The 24,210-nt window shown below is 39.2% G+C and overlaps 1 protein-coding gene across 5 annotated transcripts in view; it reads left to right on the forward strand.

Annotated features, from left to right (window-relative positions):
* Positions 1-24,210, forward strand: part of ESR2 (estrogen receptor 2) — a 59,447-nt gene that overhangs the window by 18,930 nt on the left and 16,307 nt on the right. For all 5 annotated transcript variants that reach the window (XM_019632113.1, XM_019632112.1, XM_019632111.1 and 2 more), the window contains exons 3-7: positions 1,292-1,467; positions 9,277-9,393; positions 12,764-13,063; positions 15,852-15,990; positions 21,950-22,083. In XM_019632113.1, coding sequence (XP_019487658.1) covers positions 1,292-1,467; positions 9,277-9,393; positions 12,764-13,063; positions 15,852-15,990; positions 21,950-22,083 — 866 coding nt within the window. The remainder of the gene's footprint in view (positions 1-1,291; positions 1,468-9,276; positions 9,394-12,763; positions 13,064-15,851; positions 15,991-21,949; positions 22,084-24,210) is intronic.

Consider the following 24,210-nt stretch of genomic DNA (forward strand, 5'->3'; position numbering starts at 1 on the left):
TGTTCAGCATCTTAGCTGTAGAGGGCAGTGTCACTGGCCCTCATATGTGGGATCCGAACCGGGGCCCTCTGGCGTCCCAAGCCAGCTCTTAACCATCTTGTCACTCGGCCGGCCCTAGATGTTGAAGTTCATTACTTTCAAATGGGGTCATAAAACTTTGGGAAAGCCATATTATACAGGGTTTTAATTTTTTCTTCTTTAAAAAGAACTTTGTTGTTAAAACAAAAGATTATATAAAAATTGTATATAACTTTTAAAAGGTAACAATTTTTCATTGTCTTTAATGGAAGAAACATTTGATTTCTGAGCATGAGTTCTAATCAGAGTTCTGCTAATATCTGGGTAATTTAAACCATAGCATAATTACCTTCATTTATAAATCAGTCACACCTCCACTATTTCCTTTCCAAAAGAAATGTACCCTAGCAAAATTAGGGACCAGCCAGGTGTGTTTCTGATGCCTTCCAGTGCTCTTTTGGGGGGCTCTCCCTTCTTCTACGAAGTCTTTGCCCCTCCACTCGGCATTGAGCACCTGCTTTCTTCAAAGCCTTCTGTAAGGACTGGTGTATGTTCACTCTCTCCTGTTCTCTTCCTTTTTTTTTTTTCTCCTCCCTTCCTCTCCCTTCTTTTCCCTTTTTTCTTTCCCTTCCCTTCCCCCCTCTCTAAACCGGAGTATAGTATTCACCTTAATGTAACTTAAAGTCCATTTGCTACTCCTCTTAAAGTTATTTTCATGCTAGACCTTTATCTTAAGTTGCAGAATTAAAGATTTTGGTCCCCTCATTTACATGGGGACTCTGAAGGGCTGTTTAGAGACACTTTTGGGATGCCTGACTGATACTTGGAAACGGCTAGGTGAGTTCAGGCCCCTCCATGTAGTGTCGATGAACTCTAGTAACTACGGAAGGCCTCTGTACTCCCTGCTTGTGGTTCAGAACTATGGGCAGGATCAGTCTGGTCACATATTACACGCAGAAATATGCACCCCGATGGCTACAGCTGGCCATCCGTAGTTAAGTGCTCATCAGCACTGCATGAATGGGCATAAAGTCACCTGACCACCTGCAGACATCAGTCATTCCCAGCAATGTGACTCTTCATAGGTCTCAGTAACAAAGGTTTTGCTTTAGCAGGTTTCCTGGAATATATTTATCATGAACCCTGAAGGGCAAAGAGATAAATGAGGCAATGTTTTTGCTGTTGTTTTTTTTCTTCCTTTCTTTTTTTCTCCTGGGAAGTTCCTCCTTTCCCCTTAATGCTCTTTTCCAATGAATGTTTTCTTTGCCTGCAGAGAGACACTGAAAAGGAAGGTTAGCGGGAACAGCTGCACCAGCCCTGTTACTACTAGTCCACGTTCAAAGAGGGATGCCCACTTATGTGCAGTCTGCAGCGACTACGCGTCGGGCTATCACTACGGAGTCTGGTCATGTGAAGGATGTAAGGCCTTTTTTAAAAGAAGCATTCAAGGTATTAGAGTATTGTTAGCTGCTTCTTTAGTATTCCACTTTTGCTTTCAGACAGTTTTGCAGAGGACCTGGCAGAAATGTCACTATTGGCCTGTTTGGTACTTAATGAGCCGTTCAGAAGATCATGTGTGTTTAGGGGTGGGGTAGATGGCAGGGTGAATCGTTTCAAGTGTAGAGCGCTTTTTCTTTAATTGTAGATCTCTACCCCAGGACCCCAGACCTCAAATGGTCTCACACTCCCATTCCCCATCATCGTCTTCTTGAGAGCAGATGTGTAGTTACAACCCTTGTGAAGATGAAGCTTGGAAAAAATGTGCGCTCATTAGAAATTGCAAAGATGGTTTCTCCCCTTGACTGATGCTTAATATCTGGCATCGGTAACAATCATTATGGCGGGCTGGCTCCTGAGGAATAGAGAATAAATACATTTTATGGAAATGGTCAGGGATCAGGAATTCAACTCCAGTGGACTTTGAGGATTGATCTACTGGCCTGCCTTGCCCTGAGTTAGTGGAGCCTCCGTTCATAATCCTCTTGTTTTCTGGTCTGGGTTTAGACTACTTCCCTACCCTTCTCCACATTCCTGCTGGGCTTTTTTAAAAAAGTCCATTTCAAATTGTGCACACCTGGTTTCAAGGCCAGTCAGCGCTTTGCCTCACTTGTCCTTGTCATGCTATCCCTCCCTTGCCAGCCTTAATATGTTGAAGTCACTTTCTTGTTTACTCGGACTCTCTTCTGTCTCTCTGCCCCATAACCCCTCCCCCGGCAGCCCTCCTCCCAGGCAGTGTCCAATGTTCCCATCTTAGAGCTCCCTTCTCCCTTCTATCAAAGCCTCAGCGCCTCGTTCTTAACCAATTAAGAAAAGCAACCTTAAAGGAATTCAGACTGTGCAAATGGCAAACAGTAGTTTACTAAGTTAACTCACCCACTGATAACTCTAGATTAAAGAGACACTGGTAGAATCCAGAGGGAGAGGTGGGGGTAGAATGTTAGTAGATGAAGAATCACCTTCCTTCTGAGCCCCTGAAATTCACGCTGTGTAGATGACCGTCCATTTGTCCTGGGTCCTCCACTTACTAGTGCTTTGACCTTACCTTCTGCCTGCTTCTTCCTCTGTGGAATGGAGATACAGTGTTGTTCTATAAGTTTCCGATCCTTTCCCCAAGTCATTCTTTCCTATTGTATCAGCCAAAGAACTATTGGGAATGTCAGATTCTAAATATGCAAAAAAGTAATAGTATTCTTATAATTACTTGATGCATAAATGATTACTTCTTTGGATTATTCATATTTTTGGCACCTTCTGGTATAAATGCATTGTAATCACTGAAAGTGGCCACTCAATTCTTTTGGTACATTGAATAAAATAAGAATCAAATGTATTTGTCTTAAATAGTCAAATTTCTCCACATTGTCTTATTGAATAAACCTATCAATTTTCATTGATTTTTAAAAATATGGGAACTTATTATTATGTGAGTTTGAGATATAATTTACATACAATAAATTCCCCTATTTTAATTGAATAGTTTTATGAATTTTGAAAATGCATGTAGCCAAGTAACCACCACCATAATTAAGACATGGAATGGTACATCACCCCAAAAAGTTTACTCATGCCCAATGCAGCTAATTTCTCTCCAACCTCCCAGGCCCTGGTAACCATTGATCTATTTTCTGTCTCTATAGTTTTGCCTTTTTTAGAATGTCATATAACTGAATTATAAAATAGGTAACCATCTATGTATGACTTCTTTAACTTACCATGTTTTTAGGATTTACCTGTGTTGTTGGATGTATCAGTAAGTAATTCATTCCTTTTGGTTACTAATATTCCAAATATAGATGTACACCAGACTTTTTGTTGTTCATTTGGGTTGTTTTCAGTTTTGTGCTATTTTGGATAAAACTGCTATGAACGTTCATACATATCTCTCTGTGTAGACAAATGTTTTTGTTTCTCTTGAGTAAATAAATATTTAGGAGTAAAATTGCTGGTTGTAGGGTAAGCATATGTTTAGCTTTATAAGAAACTAACAAGCTCTTTTCCAGAGTGGTTGAACCATTTTGCATTCTCAACAGCAGTGTATGAGAGTTTCAGTTGCTCCACATCCTTGTCAAAACTTGATATTGTTAGTCTTTTAAATTTTAGCTGTTCTATTTGGAATGTAGGTGTAGCTAATGGTGGTTTCAGTTTGCATTTCCCTGACTACTGATGATTTTGAGCATCTTTTCAGGTGTTCATTGATATATATCCTAGTATTTTATTCTGACTTGCTGTTGCTCTATCTCCCCTTCTTGTATAAGTACCACATTATTTTATAATTGTAGTTTTATAATGAATTTTAATACATACCAGTACCTCCAATTAATACATATCTCCAATTAAAAAAAATGTCCTGGTTATTTTCTCTTATTTATTTGTCCATAGGAATGTTAGAACAATTTTATTAAGTGGCCTCCCATCCTTAATGTTAAAAAAAGTAGAAGTTTTTGTTAAACCTAAGAATTACTTGGGGATGAATCTTCATAATAGTCTTCACATCAAGAAACATATTATGTCTCTATTTAGATCTTTTATATCTTTCATAAGGTTTTGTCACTTAAAAAATATGTATCTGGCACATTTCTCAGTGATATTTCCATAAATTTCATTCTTTTGGCTATTTTTTATATCCATATTAATTACATATAATAGTAATTACTACTATTATAGTCTATTCACTTTCACTGTGGTATTCATAACAACCTTTTATCATTGTTCTTTGAAAGTTAAAATGGATTTGACTGCTGCTCATGAATCTTTAGCTCTGTTTCTTAATTCTTTAGAGGCTGAACTTTAAATGGGAAGATCTAACAGCCAATAGGTTATATTAAAGATTCTAACCCGGAAGGCATATATTCTTGGGATTTGTTTGTCCTTGAACTCAGGAAGAATGTCCTGAGAGAACAAAACAGAAAGTAGACACCTGCTGTTGCAGTGTAAGGGTGTCAGGGAGGGAGTGGGTAGTAGCCATTACTCTATTTTTAAAATAAGAAACTGGAAGGCTGAGCTGAGATTAAAATCAGATCTTCTGATTCCAAGTGCAGTGCTGTCTCTTCCTTCTATGTAGTTGAATATGAGCGATAATAGGTGTTCAGAAAGACAATAATTTTGCAGAGAGACTGAGGATAACCTTTTCTGTTTTATCTTATAAAAAGCACATTTCTCCATAGTGCTTTATATCTCAACTAAAAGAATTAGCTACGTAAATTGCTTTTAGTTTTGCTTTGAACTTTTCTCTCAGCTCTTTTAGTATGGAATAGCATGCTTCTCAAGCTGTTGCATGGGACAGGAAACCATTTTAATACATGAGGTAGTCAGTGCAGTTTGAAGAGGACTTCTTTTTCTCTTTTGTGAGTAGTGAAGTGAATTACTAGGACCTTCTTGCATAAGACATTTTCTAGGCTATTTATATTGAGTGTGTTCATATTACTTGGCTTTCTGGTGCTTTTTTAAATGTAAAATTATCTTTTAAAATAAACTCTGAGAAAAATATAATAAAAGTTAACCTCTAGCTGTCCTTTAAATGCTTATTGTTGTAAACCTCTTTATAAAACCGATAAGGATGACATTGTTCTTAGAATTTTTAGAGGGTACTAAAGATTGCTACTACTATGGAAAGTACTGTGGGATTACATTTATCTTTTCATTATGAAGCAGTATGTTCTAACGTATAATAGAAAATTTCTCATTATAACTATTTTTTGGCCTTTAAAACATAATTTAGTTTTGACTACTATAACATTTATCTTTTAATTATAAAGCATTATGTTCTATATAAAAAGTATATAAAAAATTTCTCATTATAACTATTTTGTGGCTTTTAAAATATGATTTAGTTTTGATTACTGTGAGGATAAAAGCAATAACAAGACAATTATCTGATCCTTTAAAAAAATTTTTATAACACACCTTATATTACCCCCCATTTTTGAGCCTGGTGGAACCTATAAATAGGATGAAAGTTGCTCCCTTCGTTAGGTTACACTACAGAGCGAATGCTGATGGGATAATCTCTTGTGATTATGGTATGATTATACAAGACTCCATCAGAGCAGGCTGGAAGTCAGAGAAATGCTCTCCTCCTAGCCTAGAAGAGAGCAAACATCATGTTATGAGCTGCCCGGAAGGAGGGACGAACAGTGTCCCACCGTAGCTAGCAAAAAAATTGGGAACCTCGGCCATACAGCTGCAAGAGACTGATTCTGTGAACAACTTGAGTGAGCTTGGAAGAGGACCCTGAGCTTTAGATGAGACCACAATCCAGCTGACACTTTGATTGCAGCCTCGTGAGACCCTGAGCAGAGTGTGCAGCTAAGCCTGGACCCTGACCCGTGAAAACTGAGATAACATTTGTTTTAAGCTTATAAGTGTATGGAGATTTATTATGTAACATGGAAAACTAAAACTAAGCATGTTTTCATTTCTAAAATGGGGATCATAGGTCTTCATAGGGAAGTTACAAGATTAAATGAAATACTGATGAAAAATACCTGGAAATCCGAGGTAGTCAGAAATGTTGGCATGTCAGACTGAGCAGACTGCTTCCTGGACATGGCCAGTGTGGAGGGTTACTGGAGAGAGTGGTTTTTGCATCTCTGGGGAGAGGTGTCTCAGTCCTCCGAGAGCTGTCTAGTCTGCACCTTTGTTGGCGTCCCAGGCTGACTCAGAGCATGGTGGTGAAGCCACAAACAACTGAATTTCAATTTGTGTTTTGTTGAATAAATGTTACTGGCATCTACCTAAAGTGGGAGAGAATTATTATTGTCCAAACGTGGAACCATATCTTTTTGGAAGTGTTCTTTAAAATCTGGTGAGTTGGAAAAAGGAAAGTTAATTTTAGGACTTAAAATAATAGCATTTGAAATATAGATAAATTTCAATTTATCTGTATTTAAGTATTTGTATGTATCTGTTTGTGTGAATTAGCAGCTAGATTGTTTGAGAAGCCAGTGGAAGCATTTTTTTTTTATTCTCAAACTTACAGAATTTGTGCATATACAATATAAAGAAACATTTTTTTCCTGGAATCACTTGAGAATGAGTTGCCAACGTTATACCCCATCACTTCCAAATACTTTAACAGGTATTTCCCGTATAGCCACAACACAACAGTCAAATGGAAAAATTAGCTTTGATACATTACTGCCATCTAATCCTCAGGCTGTTTTGCCAGTTGCCCCTCTACAGCAAAGGAAGCAGTTCAGAATCACACTTTGCATTTATTTATATCTTTAGCATCCCTCTGTTTGTCCACAATAGTCCCTTAGTGTTGGTTTTCACAATCTTACACTTGAACCTTACAGGCCAGTTATTTTGCAGACTGCCCCTCACTTTGGGTTTGTCTGATGTTCCCTCATCAGTAGATTCAGCTTTCACATGATTGGCAGGAATATCACAGAAATGATGGCATGTTGTTCTTACCGGCTTCTTTCATGTGCTACCTGATTTCAGTTTGTCCTGTTACTAGTGGTGAGTACTTTGATAGTTTGACAAAGGTGATGTCTGCCATGCTTCTACACTGTAAGTTATTCTTTTCCCCTTTGTAATTAATGGATATTTTTGTTGAGATCCTTTGGGACAATGTAAATATTCCATTCTTCATTAAACCTTCTGTTTATATCAGTATAATGTATCATTTCCTATTTTCTACAGGTGGTTACTATCTATTACTATCATTATTTGGATATCCAAATTGTCCCATATTTGGTCAGTAGGATCCCCTTAAACTGGCTTCTGTTTTTTTTGTTTGTTTGTTTTGTTTTTGTTGTACCCATAGTGCTTGGGTACTTCTTTACTTCCTGGCACAAGATGTTATGTTTCAGGCTCATTTTGTGCTTTCTATGCCCAGTCCTAGAATAAGCTGTTTCTCCAAAGAGCCCTGTTTCCTCTTAGTGGAGAATGATATTTATAAACCAAGATCTGGGTACTAGTTTGCTCATGGCTCTCAGATGTCTCTGCTCCCAGGCTCTCAGAGGATAGAGTTAAGGAATGTATTTATTCCAGTATTTATTTATATCTGGTTTAAAGAATACAAATTCCTGTGTAACTAGTGCTTAGGCCACGAAATAGGATATCTCCAGAACCCCTGGGTCTTCTTGGGTGGTTCTTCTAGTCATAGCTCCTTTCCTTCCAACAGAGGTAAGACAATCCTAATTTCTGCCTTCCTTGCCATGGTTCTACCACCTAAGCATGCTTCCCAAAACAATATAGTTTAGTTTTCCCTAGTTTTGAACTTTACATAAATGGAATCCTCTCCTTTATTTTAGGTGTGTGTGTATGATTTGTTTCTTTTATGACTTGCCTGTTAAATTTATCATTGAGACTCATCCATTTCCCGTGTTGAAATTCTGGCCCATTGTATCTTTAATGTAAGAAGTTCAGGCCATATTGTTTATTGGAAAGACAAAATTAAGAAATTAAGGCACCAAAATACCCTCTGCACTTTTACCATTCATCCATTTTGTTGTAAGTTCTATTTCCTAAAACTCTCAGATCCTTGTAGCTCTCTTCAGCCTCTCTACCATTACCCAACCCAGGCAGCCTCATCTCTAGTTGGCACAGCTACACCAGGTTCTCACCTGTTCTCCTGGCCTTCATCAGTTTTGCTTCCTCTAATCCATTCTCCATGGAGCATTTGAAATGGAAATTTTCTTATCTCTTTCTTACATAAAAGAATGAAAAGAAGCACTGTTGTCTTTAGTCCGAGATTGCTATATAACTAGTGTCTTGCTATAAACAGCATTATTTTTCTTAGTTCTAGGTCTGTGAGTTGGTTAGGGTGACTGTCCTTCATAAGGTTTGGCTCTGGGCCTTGGGTTGAGTTCCCTTCTGCTCCATGTCTTTACCTTCTGCTTAGGCCAGTGGCTCCCTGAGGCATTTTCTCATGAGGGCTCAAGAGGCCAAGCCAAATGTGTTGGAGTAGCACATCTACAAACATACCAAACATACCATAAAGTTCCACAGCTAAGTCCATCATCAGGTAGTGGGGAAATAGTATATTCTGCCCACTCCACACTTTGCAAGGTCGCGAGGCTAAGGAAGGGAGGGAAGAATTGAGAACAATAATAGAATTTACTACAACCATTGTTACATAGCTGTACTTATTTAGTTTGCTCATTTCTTTATTTTTTTTCTCTTATTGACTTCTTTAGTTCTCTTATTTGACGATGAATCCTCATAAAAAATTCATGTTACACCCCAAAGAGGGATATATGTAAAAAAGTATGAGCAGTTGAATTTGGTGACCTGATACTGAAGTACTAGTCTTAAGGAGTTCTGTGATTTGGAGGAAATCAATTTCTGGTGATCATCCCACTTTCTATGTCCAAAAGAGAATATTTTTAAATGTATCTCTTGAAAATTCTAAGAATATGCAGAGAATAAGTTATTAATTAAAAAGTAGGGTATTGGAATATTCTTAGGTTTCCTTTACTCACTAACAAGGCACTGATGAGGCTGAACTTTGGACAACTTTTTTTTTTTTTTTTAGCTGAGCCATCCTGCCACCTGTTGGCAGCTCAGCGGCAGCTCAGCTTGGGTGGGACTTGAACTGCTGTTGCTCAGACCTCAAACCCTTGAGCGAGCTCTTAACCAACTGAGCCACTCAGCCAGCCCCAATGAGGCTGAACTTTGGCCTTTACCTGTGCCTGTGATTAAGAAGACATCCCTACCTCTCAGCTGGGTAGTATAATCAGTGTTGTTGACCAGGAAGATATTTAACCAAAATAGTGTAACAATAATCTTCCTTTTTTTGCTCTGCTGTAGGACATAACGATTACATTTGTCCAGCCACAAATCAGTGTACAATAGATAAGAACCGACGCAAAAGCTGCCAGGCCTGCCGGCTTCGGAAGTGCTATGAAGTGGGAATGGTGAAGTGTGGTGAGTATTCACTTCCCCTATGATTGTATGTGTGACATGCAGAAAGCTACCGGGACGTGCAGCCTGGATGAGAAAACATTAGGACTTTGGAATTAATTATCTTCAAGTGTTTGTATGCTGTCCCCTTGGAGGGAGCATTAACTTGTTCCCTGGAACTGCAGAGGACAAACTAGGGTGAGTGGGAGCAAGTGACAGGAGGCAGGTTTGGGCCCAATGTAGGGAAAGACTATCTACCTACAATTCAAGTGGTCTGACGACATAATGGGCTGCAGCATGAATTAAGGAACTCTAGCCACAGACATGCCCAAACGGGCTAGATGACCATTTGCCCGAGGCCTTGAAAAGTATAAAGGTGACGGTCTGGTAGATGTTCACAGTTAAAGCTGTGACAATAAAATGGCATATCTTGTGGGTTACTTGGGTGCCTTGGATAGACTCAGCCTGTCCCTCCAAAAGCTTTGTAGAAGTGGAAGGAAAAATACATAGGCGTCATCAACATGGTAGAACTATGGAAGGTACATAGAGCATAGATTTTGTTCTAGGACAATATGTATGTGTGTCTATACCTGTGTAAATGTATATATGTATATATGCACACATACACCTACATACATGAAAAAACAAAGGAGAATGAGCACATTCGTATAACAACTGACAATGATGCCTGTACCCTGCTCTCTCCACTTGGGTTAATTTTTGATTCACTAGCCTGTACACACGTGCTTGTTTCTATATTCTCATACCAGCTCTGCCTGTACTTTTCTTATTCTTCTGCTAGCCAAAGTTTTGTCTGTGGTTAGTTGTAATTTTTCTCTTTGTAACTATTTGAAAAATTTAAAACAAGTCTCTCTCTTTTCTCCCTACAATCTCTTAGTAACTCTGTCTCTTGAACATTTTCTGTCCATTTCTTTTTCTCTGTATGGACAATAGATAAGACCCCTCAGCTGTGCCTGGTGCCTCCTCTGTATGCTGGAGATAGTAATAGCACCTGTCCTCTAGGATGGTAGCAGAATGATACAATCTGTGTACAGTACACAATGTCTGACACATAGATGCTTCCAACAGATGTTAGGTGCCGTTATTCTCATTTACCATTGTTGTAGTCATCATCATCATCATCATCTTTTCCCTGGGGCACTTTCTAATATAGAGCACTCCTATTTAGTAGAGTTTCTCATTAAACTCACTCAGAGACACATTGAATGACTCTGCCTAGATTACAGTGTCACAGTCATGACACTAGTAATGTCCTTGGTAGAAAAATGTGAGTGCTTTGTCAAGGGCTTGATTTTCTTGATCCTAGAATCCCCAGAACTCGGTACAGGGCCTGATACGTAGTGCTTTGTCAGTGATAATTGATCAAATAAATTTGAATATATGGATTCAAAACCTTTCACTGTGTATGTAAACCTGTTTTGTAAACTCCTTATCTGCATATACAAAACAGGAATGTGTGATCAGAAAGGTGCTTTCTTAAACCATACATTTTGTTCCATTTTACCATGGGGGTGTAATCCATCTTAAGTATCTATAGCAATCTAGCTGATGACTAATAAAATGAATTATGTTTTAGGCTTTTAGTTCTTTTAGTAATAAATTTGATTCAACTATCCCTGGATAGATACAGCCCTTCCTTCTGCTGCAATTAGCCAAGGGTAAGGAGAAATTCAGATAAATTTTCTTGGGAGCAAGTAATTTAAATTTTCTCACACTTCCTAATTAACATATATGTATATATTTAATGTGGGCAATTGAATTTAATGAACAATACAATGGTAGGAATATAGAAACTAGGCATGTTGCAGATTTTAACTTTAAAATTTTTTTTTAGGGAAAATTTATATAAAAGTTGTACCATCTAATGACATCCTGACTTATAACTTTCTTAATTTGCATTTTACATTGGTCTTTAACCAATGAATCTTTAGAAATATTTTTGTGTTCAAATTTATAGGGGTTTGGAAGTTATATTTTTATTGTTGGTTTCTGTTTTTATTGTGTTATGGTCAGAGAATATGATCTATATGATATCATTTTTAGTTAAGATTTTATTCATGACCGAGTATGTGATAATTTTTGCAGATGTCTGTGAGATCAACCTTGTTCATTGTGCTGTTCAAATGTCCTGTATTCTGATTTTCTCCTAACTTTTTGCTCAGTTGTGGAGAGAGATATGTTAAAATATCCCATTATAATACTAGTATATTTGTCAGTTTCTCTTTTTCTTTCAGTTACTTTTTGGTGCTATGTTTGTAGGCTGGGTTTTATTGTTTTGCTGTATATGTGTTTTGAATTATTTATCTTCCATTTATAATCTACTGATGATCCTTTTTATTGCTAATGATTTTTTAAGTTTATATTGTCTGATATTGATAGACTAATTCTAATTTACTTGGTTAATTTTTGCCTGTTATATTTTTTCCTGTCCCTTTACTTGGTTGTTTTCTTTTGTATGTTAGATGTAACTCTTATAACCAGTCTACGTCTAGGTTAAAAAATATGTATGATCTCAGAGTTGCTCTTAACTGGTGAATTTAACTATTTGTGTTTATTATTATCACTGATATTTGGGTTCTTTTCTGTCATTTTATTTTGTGCTTTTAAAAAATTCATCATGCATTTTCTACTTTTTTTCCTTTTTGGAGTTGATCACATATTTTTTGTTTTTCCTCTTTTCTTAGAAGTCATATTTTCTGTTCCAGTGCTTTTAGTGGCAACGTTTCTATTTTTAACTTATATTCTTGACTAATTTGAGAATTCAGTCCTCTCTCTCTAATAGAAACTTCCCATCCCAAATAAAGAATTGTAGAAAGTTCTAACCAAAATCATTCCTTGCTCATCTTTTCTATTAATTTATTATTTCAAATATACTTATTTGTATATCTAAAAAGAATATACACACATGTAAACATTTTAAGAATGTATTATAAAAGTATGTTACTGGATAACTGTTTGGAAGTATCAATGTCCATTTTCTAACTTTTCCCCATCTTCTGCCTGAAGAAAATTCCTAATTTCATGATTTGGAAACTGAGGTATGTCAACACTCTTTAAAAGAGAAATGGATTTAGTATTCATAGAAGACCTTGAAATGGCGAACCTAGATCATTTGCGCTATTGTTCTTAAAAAGTCATATTATTGACTTGCTAATACAGTCAGAAATGTAACAATAACCTGTGGAACATGCCCCATAGGCTCCAGAAAATAAGTCAGGCTTTTGTTCTAAGACGCATTCTGAGACCAGACTCAGGTCTCACAATGACATCATTGCTTCATTTTTACCCTGGTGATTGAGGGAATTTGAATGCTAGGTTGGGGTAAGGGATGGGGTAAGACAACTACTGTGCTGTTGTCATCTCTCCACTTTAGGTCCCCGGAGAGAAAGGTGTGGGTACCGCATAGTACGAAGGCAGAGAAATTCTGACGAGCAGCTGCACTGCCTGAGCACAGCCAGGAAAAATGGTGGACCTGTGAGCCGCGTGAAGGAGCTGCTGCTGAGCGCCCTGAGCCCAGAGCAGCTGGTGCTCACGCTGCTGGAGGCTGAGCCGCCCAACGTGCTGGTCAGCCGCCCCAGCACGCCTTTCACCGAGTCCTCCATGATGATGTCCCTGACCAAGCTGGCCGACAAGGAACTGGTACACATGATCAGCTGGGCCAAGAAAATTCCGGGTAGGGCTTTCTGGGTCTTAGGTTCTCCTTTATTTGTACATAGGCCTGCGCCTACCATTTCCAGGACAAGACTACAAAATGGAGGTCCACAGAAGATGTCTCTGTGTTTACCAGTGTGACAGCTTGATTTCTAACCTTTAAGTGAAATATGTGCTTTCTTCCTGTCTCGTGTGTACTGTCAACATGTCCTGGATGGCCAGGTCTTGGATGGCCAGGTCCTGACTGGGAATTCTTGGACTCCTCTGAGTTCTGTACCAGACATGGCAGGGCGGGAAGGGTTGTATGTGTATGGCAAAGCTCTGTCTATTCCCAGCTCTCTTCTTCCCAACCCCCAGATCAATTCCACACAGCCTTGTGCACACCCCATCCTGCATGTCCACGTCTCCTGCAGACACTAGTCTTTGATCATCTCTCATCCCTGGTCTGGGAGGATGAACCAGGGGAAAGACCCAGCCAGGCTCTGAAAGTGGGCTTGGGGCCATTTGGGCAGGAAACAAAGGTTCTGGGACCTGGAATATGACCTAAAAGGAAGGGGTCGGGGGTCCATATTGACCTGTCTCCTGGCTGTGGACTTCTCACCTTGAGAGGAGGGGTGTAGGCAGGTTAGGGGGGTGGGATGCAGTATAGTCAGTATGAAAGCGAAAGGTTTGTCAGATGCTAAATAGGAATTTTTAAACTGTTCTTCTAATACAGAAAGACTCAGTATGTACGTAAATGAAGATATATGGACAAACAGAGTAAATCAGCAGCTGACGTAACATGAATCATCAATAGAGCTGAAATGCCATCCAGTTAAAAATGGGTTTGATGATTCACGAGTTGTCGTTTGGAACCTGCCTTTTCCAAGCTGTAATGTGATCATTTCCCCAGGCCAGTTTGTGATCTATACCTAAAGTACTGTACTGTGCTAAAATTATCACCTAATTATTGTTTGAACTGGTGTTTCAGTGAAAGAATGAATCTAGGCTTCTAACTTAGAAGGGCAGCAAACCATCATCCTCCTGAAAGGGCTTCTCTATGTACACTTTACAGTGGTCCAAGAAATGAGGCCTCTGTCCAAGTGCTAAGCCACAAGGGACAACTCCCATGGCCTGCGGGGAGGAGGCAGCAACTGCATTAGGCCAGCTGTAAGGCTTGGGAGGGAGGGAGAAGTTGGGTGAAGAACAGTTGGGGGCAGAGTTATGGGTCCCAGGCCGATGCTAACAGTATTTCTCAGGGTCATTTGTTGGCTTCTGAGCTGCCTGAGAATTTTGTGGTTTCCGGTTTTGTTTTGATAGCCTAGCACCCTCACCTTTGCCAGAATTATATGTCCTTTCTCTGCTCTTTCCCATAGGAGACAATACTGATGCATTTTCCTCTAACTTTTGCTCTGCAAGTATTCCAAACACAATTTTTCAGGACCCCACATGGAGAATGGTGGTGAAACGAATTATTGCTGAGAACTGTGCAGCTTCTTTGTGCCAAAACGAAACCGAATTCTAAAGCTGCATTCGGTCCTCTTTAAGCCTGGTATTTTGAAAAGTTTCAGTAAACTTAGGTGTAGTCTGGAGGTGTGATTTCCCCCCTGCCCCCTCTCTCAGTGAATATAGTCATTGTCCAAACCAAAAAAATATTAAAATATTACCTAGCCTTGATCTTGTTGAGTATTTACAAGTATAAAAATCCTGGTCTCCCTTCGTAGGCTTATTGTCTATAACTGTGGGTAAGTTTGGAATGTGTACACGTATTAGGAAACTGAATTGAGCCTAGGATGTGGCTTTGAAATGGATTTATCCATCTTTCCATACGTTACTCCATTAAATTATCCTCTGATAATTCAAAGACTAGAACCACACGTGCTCTCTGTGCCATGGTTTCCTCATCTGTAAAGTGAGGGTGATGAGAGATCCTACCTGTAGGAAATTCTCAGAGGTAGGCATTGTTACCCTTATATTTCCTATAAGAAAACAAAAACTTAAAAGGAGATTAAGTAACTAGCTAGGAGGAGGCTGAACTGGGATTCTAAGTAGAGTCCACTGCACTCCAAGGCTGTGTGTTTGGTGACTGTGTTTATATTGTACTGCCTCCTCCTTTGATCATGATTTGTGGAAAAAGCACCAGAGATTTCTGCTTTGCTTGTGAAGCACTCACCTCCCTAGAGATTGCCTGTTTTCTTTCCAGCTCTTTGAGCAGTACATGCTATTAGTCTGTATCAGACTGTCAGGACCTGCTTCAGTTGTTAAATTTGCTCTTCAGTACAGAATAGCCTGGAGACAGTGCTCCTACTCAGAGAAGAGTGATTCTAACCCTGGGTGGGAAGTTTTAAGAAGTCAGAGAAATTCTTTCAGTTGAAGCCTTGACTTTTGTTCAGGGGCTGGCCCTGCCCTTCCTGCACGCCCCCCACTCCCCCCAGCGCCAGCTGGACCAGACACGCAGTCCCTCTGGCTGACAGACCAGCAGTGCAGAGCAATCGTTAGGATATAACTAACAAAGGTTTTGGTTCCAGCTTTCTGTTCTGCACTAGCATCTGTCTGGGGAGCTGTAACAGTAAGCCCAGGTAACAGTTCTTCACACATTCTAAGTGAAGTATATTTGTCTCTAGAAGTGGTCCAAGACTGGGAATTGTGAGTTGCACACCTTAAGTTCAAAATTTTCTTCCTTTGGTCAGCATTTAATCACATCTTTACAATATTGATTGTTTCCTTACATTGTGTTTTGACAGCTTTTGAAGACTTGCTCTTGTATTTCTGCAGACACGGGGAGCTGAGGAGGCGGGCGGGTCTGTCTCACAGCCTCTTGCTTTCCCCAGGCTTTGTGGAACTCAGCCTGTATGACCAAGTGCGACTCTTGGAGAGCTGCTGGATGGAGGTGCTGATGGTGGGGCTGATGTGGCGCTCCATCGACCACCCTGGCAAGCTCATCTTTGCTCCAGACCTCGTTCTAGACAGGTGAGAGAAAGATGCAGGGTGTTTCTTGTTTGAGTGAGGCATTGAGTGAGTGGGAACCAAGTCCTGGGTCCTGCAATTCAAACCTCACACCTAAAAGGGCAGTTAAAAGAGTGATAATGTCAGGAGTTCCTTTCCCGGATCAACAACCTGAGAAGGAGGGCCTGGGTACCAAGCTTCAGTGTCCTGTGACTCATTCTTACCTGCAGTGCAGCAGCCCAGGGTCGGGGGCCACCAATTGTATCAGTCAGCTCAGATTTTTCTGCATTAAAAACTCCATTTCATATTATAATTTTAAGGGGTCGTGCTGTCCTTTCCACCTGTCAGGACAAACTACGTCACCAATTATCTGGACAGGTGATAAAATTCTTACAAATCTGCAGGGTTTATTTTAATGTGCTTTCACTCACTCTAATTGCATGTAGTGTATTAGCATTTTTGGCAATAGCAGTGGAAGGAATGGTCATTAAAACCAGACCAAGTTAGTGGCAATTGGGGAATGATAGTGCTAATGCAATAAATTGGTTGCATTTAGTTTTCTTTTAAAGATGGCACAGAAAAGGAGCCAATTTTTAATTAATTTAGGTAAACTATGAAGGGAAAGCTGGAATATACAACACTCAAGCTTTTTAGTAGGAAAAGTAGAATACTTTGGTGGTGTAAATTTGAGCAGTTTGAAAGTCTCCATGGCAACTGATTGCCATATTCCTTATTTTGAAAAGGTTCTAGTGTGGAATGTTCAGTCACATTGGACACTGTGCACAGAGTATAAGGATACCTAGTGCTGTGAATGGAAAATACCTGTCCCAGCTCTTGGTATTACCTCAGATGACCCCTATGCACACTTCACACAGACGAAAAATAACTCTAAGGTTTTAGCACCTATTTTGCCTGGTATGGATGGCAACATGGACAAAGAACACCGTTCTACATAATGGAGGCATTTTGGTGGAGAACAGAGCCTTTGGGAAGAGCTGGAATACTGGTTGTGGATGGAGCAGGAGCAAGCGCAGGTGGTAAAATAAAAAGGGAGGTTCTGGAAGCCTAGGACAGGTAGGACCCTCCAGTAACAATCAGAGTAGCTAACTTTTTGGCTTGTATGTGCCAGGCACCATCTTTTGCTGTATGTTCAGTCCTTTCATCCCCTCAAGAGCCCTTTCTGGTTAAGCACCGTTATTATTGCTATCCTTTGGACATGGGAGCAGGAGGACCGGTAACTTGCCGACAGTTACAGAGTAGTAACTGGACTTGGAGGTCTGGCTGTGAAGTCCATGCTGTTAACTACAACAGCACATGCTCTCAGCAGGGTACAGAACTGGAAGGGCAAAGAGGAGGAGGCTAAAAGGCAAACTAACTTCCTACTTTATTCTTTTGTCTTAGAACAACTCTGTTCTACTCTCTGCCCACTTCAGGAACCTACATCGGTCATCCCATGGTGGTACCATGTTACAAGGCAGGCTGAATAAGCACTCAGTTAGGGCTTTGCTCTTGTTCATTCATTTACTTATGTGCCACTTGGTGTTGAAAGCCACACTGTGTGCTCTCTCTCTCTCTCTCTCTCTCTCTCTCTCTCTCTCTCGCTCTCGCTCTCGCTCTCGCTCTCTCTTTCTCTCTCTCTCTCATCGACACAAGCACACACACACACACACACAGATATGCACGTATAACTCTAGAAGTTAGTGCTAAGAAGTGCCATCTCTTGATGAACCAATAAATTTGCAGACATAAGGGTTAAGTTATTTTACTTTTTGTCTTGATTTCTAAATTGATACTACATTTAGTATTCATTTTCAGTGACTGTTTTCATTCCTGGATTTTAGTACAATGAACTCTCCTCTTTTTGTGGATTCTTTAACTCCTCCTGTAAGTATGTGTGTAAGTTACTATAAATTGACACAAATGCCAGATAAATTTTAGCCCTACTGTTTGGTTAAGTAACGGAATAAAAAAGTCATGTTTCTTACAAACTATGTGAAATAGACTCACATTACTCTTTAAAAATATTTGAAAGTATTATGTTTTGCAACATATAAATCTAGCATATTGATTGACTATGGAAGAGGAGTTCTTGGGAATTGTAAATGCCCACATTAAATGGACATTTATTTTGGAGTGCCTACTGGTGGTTATTTTTTGTTAACAATTCCTGTTACTGTTTTTAACACATTAACTCTATAGAGTAGAATTTCAAATCTAAGATGTTTAGTGCATCGATTATATACAGATAAATATATTTTTATGTAATGTGTATATTTTTGGAGGAGTTGTTTATTAAAAAATGTTCAAAACGTTACTTATTCAGAGGGTCAGGGATCATGCATCATAAAGAAATTCTATTATGAATCTTTTTTTTTTGCAACTTGAATAATTCTCACACTACTTGAAAATAACTGTCTTTTGGTCAATTGTCCTATCAGAGTTCCTTCAGTGACATGACCATATAAGCAGTGAATATAACTAAATTAGCCCATCTGTGGAGACTGAGACTGTAGTTTCTGTTTCCCTTTAATCTTGTTGAGGCTTCTGCAGTGAGAGAACTTGAACTGACTGAGAATGAGAGGAAAATCCGATTTTCTCATCTTATTTCTAACAAGGTAGTTCTTTTAGTAGCCACTAGAATCACAAATTGAGGTGAAGACCTACCACAGAATCTGAGCTTCTCCTTGCTCAAAAAAAATCACATATGCGAAGACATTTGTTGTCCTTAGCATCAGTAGGAAACTGTCTAATGTTAAATGTTATTAAAAAGTCAGAGGAGTTTAAATCTGGTCTTGGACCCCACTGTGGATGTTTATGGAGCGCCATGGAATCATATACATAATTGTGAATGTCCCGAGTTGGCATTCTTGCTAGTTATTTGTATATTGAATGTTCTTCAAGATACCTACCGAGCTTTCACTTCTAAATTTTCAATTCACATTTGTACTCAGATAATTTTCACCTGAGCTCAATATTGAAGTCCTTTCCATGTGCTAATAACCTTTGAGCCCCCCAGCCCCATTGCCACCCACACAGAGGTGACCTGTGTGGTCTGTAGCCACTTGTGTGCTTCCAGGATTGCCAAAAAAAAATGGATACAGTTGGACACTTTGGTCAACGTTGCTCAAGCAGTAGTTCGCTGCAATCAGAAGTGCCTGGGCGCTGATAGTAGCCACTTTGAGCATCTCTTATAATTGCAGAAGTCAAACGTGACTTGTATTCATCTTTTGTTATCGGTATATATTGAGTATTACAATTTTAATACAGTTTTCCTTTCTTAATATGTATACATTTTTTTTTGGCACTCTCTGTATATGTAGGTACAAAAGAGTGTACCTCAAAGTGAGGCTCACTCATTTAACATTTTGTCCCTGGTATCAAACAAAATGTTTTTCTTTTATAAAAGAGGTGGTCATCAAATAATAAGATAGTCCATGTGGAACTACTAATTTTTCTTTAAAACTAGTTTATGGACAAATGGTGTGCAAAAGTAAATTTCCATGAGTAGGCTGGTTTGATTGATATATTGTTTCAATATTTTAACATTCAATTCCTATAGCCTCTATCTTGAATTCAAATCTTTTAATCCTGTCCTAATTTCTTAAGCATAATTCAGTGTTAACCCATAGTTACAAAATAAATGGAATAGAGCTCATTAATTTGTTATTTTAAAGTCCTTCTTTACTCTGTTCTATATCACTTGTTTTAAAGTAGAAGTTTATTAGGGTGTCATTTATGAGGTATTGTACCTTATTGCCCCTATATTTCTCAATTATTTTCTTAAAATATATTTGGTTTCTGCAGCCTGTGAAGTAAATAAAAATATTCTAACCTTGCCACCCCTTGAATGAAATGGTTGGCTCTTAAAACTGCTAGAGAAAGCAATCAGACTTAGTTCTTTAGAGCTGGTTTAGAAATTCACTTTTTCCATGAGTTACACATGTTCTGATTACTGTAAGTTACAGCATCTGTGGAGCTTAAGATGCTCTAGAATGTAAGCTGTCCTTCCATTTTTGAAATATGAATTTGCATTAAAAATGGCATGTATTTTAATGACGAAATGGTACTAATTTCAATGTTTAGGGACATGTTCTTAGGCACAGGTGGCAACTTCTGCAAAATAGGATTAATTTCAAATGGGTCCACCTATACTACTTGGTGTGTATATGTGTGTGTATGTGTGTGTGTGTGTGCGCGTGTGTGTATTGTGTGTGCACACACATGACCCAACCTCTGACTGAGTCTCACAGAAGAGTAAATAACCAACTATTGAACCATCCATCAATGCAGACTTGATGGATTTTTTGTTTTTGTCCCCAGAGATATTTTATAACCATCTTTTCTCCGGATCAACTGTCCACAGGCCCAACAATTACAATTTCCAATAATTACTTGTTCCAAGACAGAGTGATTTGATGATGTCGCATGAGGGATGATGTCGCATGAGGGATGTCGCAGTGAACAAGTATTTTTTGTGCTTCTGCTATATGCAGGGCATGCGTCATCCTGACTGGACGCTTGCAGCAGGTTGCCTGGGAAAGCCCAGAGCAGGGGATGAGGGAGGATGGGGCATGGGGAGAGGGTTGGGGGTTGCCTACAGATTCTGGCACCCTTTGTGCAGGGCTCTGATCCCCCCTAGGAGAGACTTCTAGGGGGGCACTAAGGTTTTATTACTTAATGTGTGCACTCTCAGAAGGCCCCAAGTGGTTGCAGAAGTTACCATACTTGTTTGCCAAGTGAGCAGTTTGCATGCTTGTAGCTTTGTGCGGGCGAGTCTGCGGGGGTGCGAATGCTGTGGGATGCAGGATCCTGGTGAGCTGCTGACCTGGCATAGCATCAGGGGGCTTAGGTTCACCGGCTCTGGCACCCACTGGTGTCAGTTACTTGAGTTTTACAGAGGCCCTTCCCCAGCCACCACCACCACTGGAAATGTCCTGGCTTGGGGTTAGAGGGAGGAGGAGGGGAACCGCCAGTTCTTTGAAGACCTCAGGTCCTGACCTTCAGGGGCTGCTATGGAGACTAAACATGAAATTCACAGAAACCCACTGCCGCCTCCGTTCCCCTTTACTGAGCACTTCAGGCTTTCAGAATCAAATGATAGTTTTGTGGCAAAATTATCTGACCAACAACTCTTGTCAAGGACTTCCAATAGTTATCACTCATGATTAATAGAAGTTTTTTGGGAGCAGTGAGGCAGAATAATGTGTGTCTGGTTGGAGTGAATTGAAACTGATATTTTCTAGATACAGTAAAGTAATTTGCTGCGAAAGTATACTTAAAAATTCATTTCTATTAAAGGGTGCTGGAGAGAATTTCTATTATATGAAAGTTTGTCTGAAATTTTTGCTTAAAGATAATCTTTGGCAAGTCACAAATTTCTGTCGCCATTTCTACCTTCCTTTTCTGATTCTAATACATCTTCTCTAATTGTGATTTCTTTGTATGTCATATTAGCTTTTTTTTCAAATTACATTTACCTGTCTTAGTTTCTAAATGACCAGGAAGTGAGAGTTAAGCCCTAGATATGAAGGATTATTTGTTTTGGGATATTTGCTTCTTGTAACAGTCAGTCTCCCGCATGAACAATTCAGAGTCTTCTGATAGAAATATGGAATGTCTCATTTTAGTAATATGTTCATATCTGGGGCTGGTTGGCCAAAATGGTTTAGATTATCAATAAAAAATGTTACTCCTCTAAGATAACATTTAATAAACAGGTAGAAGGAAAACGTGGTTCCAATGCACACTTTTGCCTAAATAATATTTATTGAAATGTTTACTTTAGGGATTTAAAGGAAATGCTCTGTCGTCTTTATAATGAAGATAATTCTTCACACCAAGAATGGTGTGGTCTCATCACCACCTTTGTATAGTTAAAGCATGAACAAAATGAAGTTTAAGATGAAAAAGAAGAATACCCCTATTGCCTTTGATAGTTGTCTAAAGCTCTATGCTGCTTCAATTTCCAAATGAACTTTTGCAGGGATGAAGGGAAATGCGTGGAAGGAATTCTGGAAATCTTTGACATGCTCTTGGCAACGACTTCAAGGTTTCGTGAGTTGAAACTCCAACACAAAGAGTATCTCTGTGTCAAGGCCATGATCCTCCTGAACTCCAGTAAGTAACCACACAGCTGGGCCATGTTTTATGGGGGAGAGATATTTTTAGAACTGGCGTGGCCTTAAGAATAGTATCGAACTTATTTCATTTAAAAAGGGAAAAATGGCTTTCTTTTCAACTTCTGTATTTCATTTTATAGAGATTTAAACTGTAGTTAACTTTTGGTAACTTGAATATAAATTGTTCATTGGGCAAAGTACTGGGGTAGTAATTTAAAAAGTGGCTCAAGCCACTTTGCTGGAAAAGAGAAAAATGAACTTTAAAATGTTTACCTTTCAGCCTTTTTCCAATGTATATACAGACATTTTACATGATTGACATCCATTTGTATTCATTGTTTTGGGTTCTGCTTTTACAGATTCATTTGTTCATTCATTTGATTCATTCGGTAAAGACACTGAGAATATAGTTCTGCTTTCAAATAGCTTATAGGGGAGGGAGGGAGAGAGAAAAGAAATCATTAAAAAGAACAATCCCAGTGCTGTAATAAGGTGTGTACAGAGTACTGGGGGGAAAACAGAAGGAGAGACGCGGGAGTGGCTGTAGAAGGGGATGATGTTTGAAGGAGTCTTTAGAGATGGGCGGATGTTAGCTGGGCAGATGGAGGGAAGAGGCGCAGTGGAATGAAAGCACATGGATGAGCACGTGGTGCAGTGGAAGAGCAGAGGGAGGGATCAGGGATGTAAAGTACAGCACTGAAGACTGCAGGGCACACCTCAGGTTGAGAACCACTGCTTGGGGCATCGGGCAGCCCTAGGGGATGTTCAGGCAGGGGAGCAGCGTGGGCAGATAGGCACTCTGAGAGGTCCCTCTGGCTTCCATTTGGAGGACTGACTGGAGAGGGGAGAGACCAAGGCAGAGGCCCAATCAGTCATGAGGGACCATGGGAGCCTGAACTAGCTTGGTATGGAGGGACCAGGGAGGAAGCAACCTGATGAGGGAAATGAGGAAGGTGTATCAGATAAGTTTATGTTGTAGCTTTGCTGTTTTTCTTTATAAATAATACCTGGTTATTATAAACAGTCTAACAAAAGGAAAACAAACAAGAAAGAAAGTAAAAATCACTAGGAATTCCCCCACCCACCTCCAAGATAACCACCGTAACTTTGGTGATAATTCTGTAACAGTTCTCTTGATAGATAGATAGATTTATATATTTTAAATATATATGAGATTTATATATGTTTAATATATATAAATATATATGAGTAAATATATATAAGTATAGAGAAATGTACACATATGCTTATGGACATAATTTTACATAAGCAGCATAGCATTTTATGTTAAACATTATAGATACTTTGAAAGAGACTTGCTTTGATCATATTTTTTACTTGCAATTTCTACCCAACACCAAGTAGTTAATCTTAATTAACAACCCAAGGGTGGACTTCATACCTTCTTCCACTATTTAATAATCATTTAAAATAATACCTCACCTCTAATATGTACACAGATAGGCTTTTCACTTTTTAAAAAATTGGGACATTATGTACAAATATTTTTCTGCATCTTGCTTTTATAACTTTTCAAAATGCTGTGAAATCCCTTTAGGTCAACTAGGAGAGAGCTAACTTCTTTCAAGTGAAGGAAAGCATTGTCTAAATTGTTCAACCACTTCTTTATCGATGGGTCTTTACTTAATATAGAGTTCCATTTTTTCTACCATTATCAACATTGCGGCAATAAATAGAGCTGTGTTATTTTGTGCCCATGTCTAAGTGTGTATGTAGTTTTCATACTGTTCAGTTTACTGTCTACCTGGTGTTTGATCTGGCTGCCAGACCAGGTATTCATTGCTTTGCTTAGCTGTTGACTCTTGTTGGGCCTTTAGGTTATTGTTTTTCCTCTCTCAAATAATATGTATATCCAATTTTACTTCTCTACTAAAGACATATGGACCTTTTCATTTGGGCAACATATGGGGCTTTGTTACCTGGATTTTGTCCAATCTTAGAGCTTGATGTTTGAAACAACAAGAATCTGTGAGATCGTATTATGCCACGTTAGTATTTTCAGTCAGCCAACGCAGCAGTTCCTGAAGCCAAAACTCAGTGCAGAATCTGTGACCATGTGGGTCCCAGGCTGCGTCCTGACCTGGGGCCAGCTGAGCTCTCCCTC

This window comes from Hipposideros armiger, unplaced genomic scaffold (assembly GCF_001890085.2).
Source record: "Hipposideros armiger isolate ML-2016 unplaced genomic scaffold, ASM189008v1 scaffold_1074, whole genome shotgun sequence".
NCBI lineage: Eukaryota > Metazoa > Chordata > Mammalia > Chiroptera > Hipposideridae > Hipposideros > Hipposideros armiger.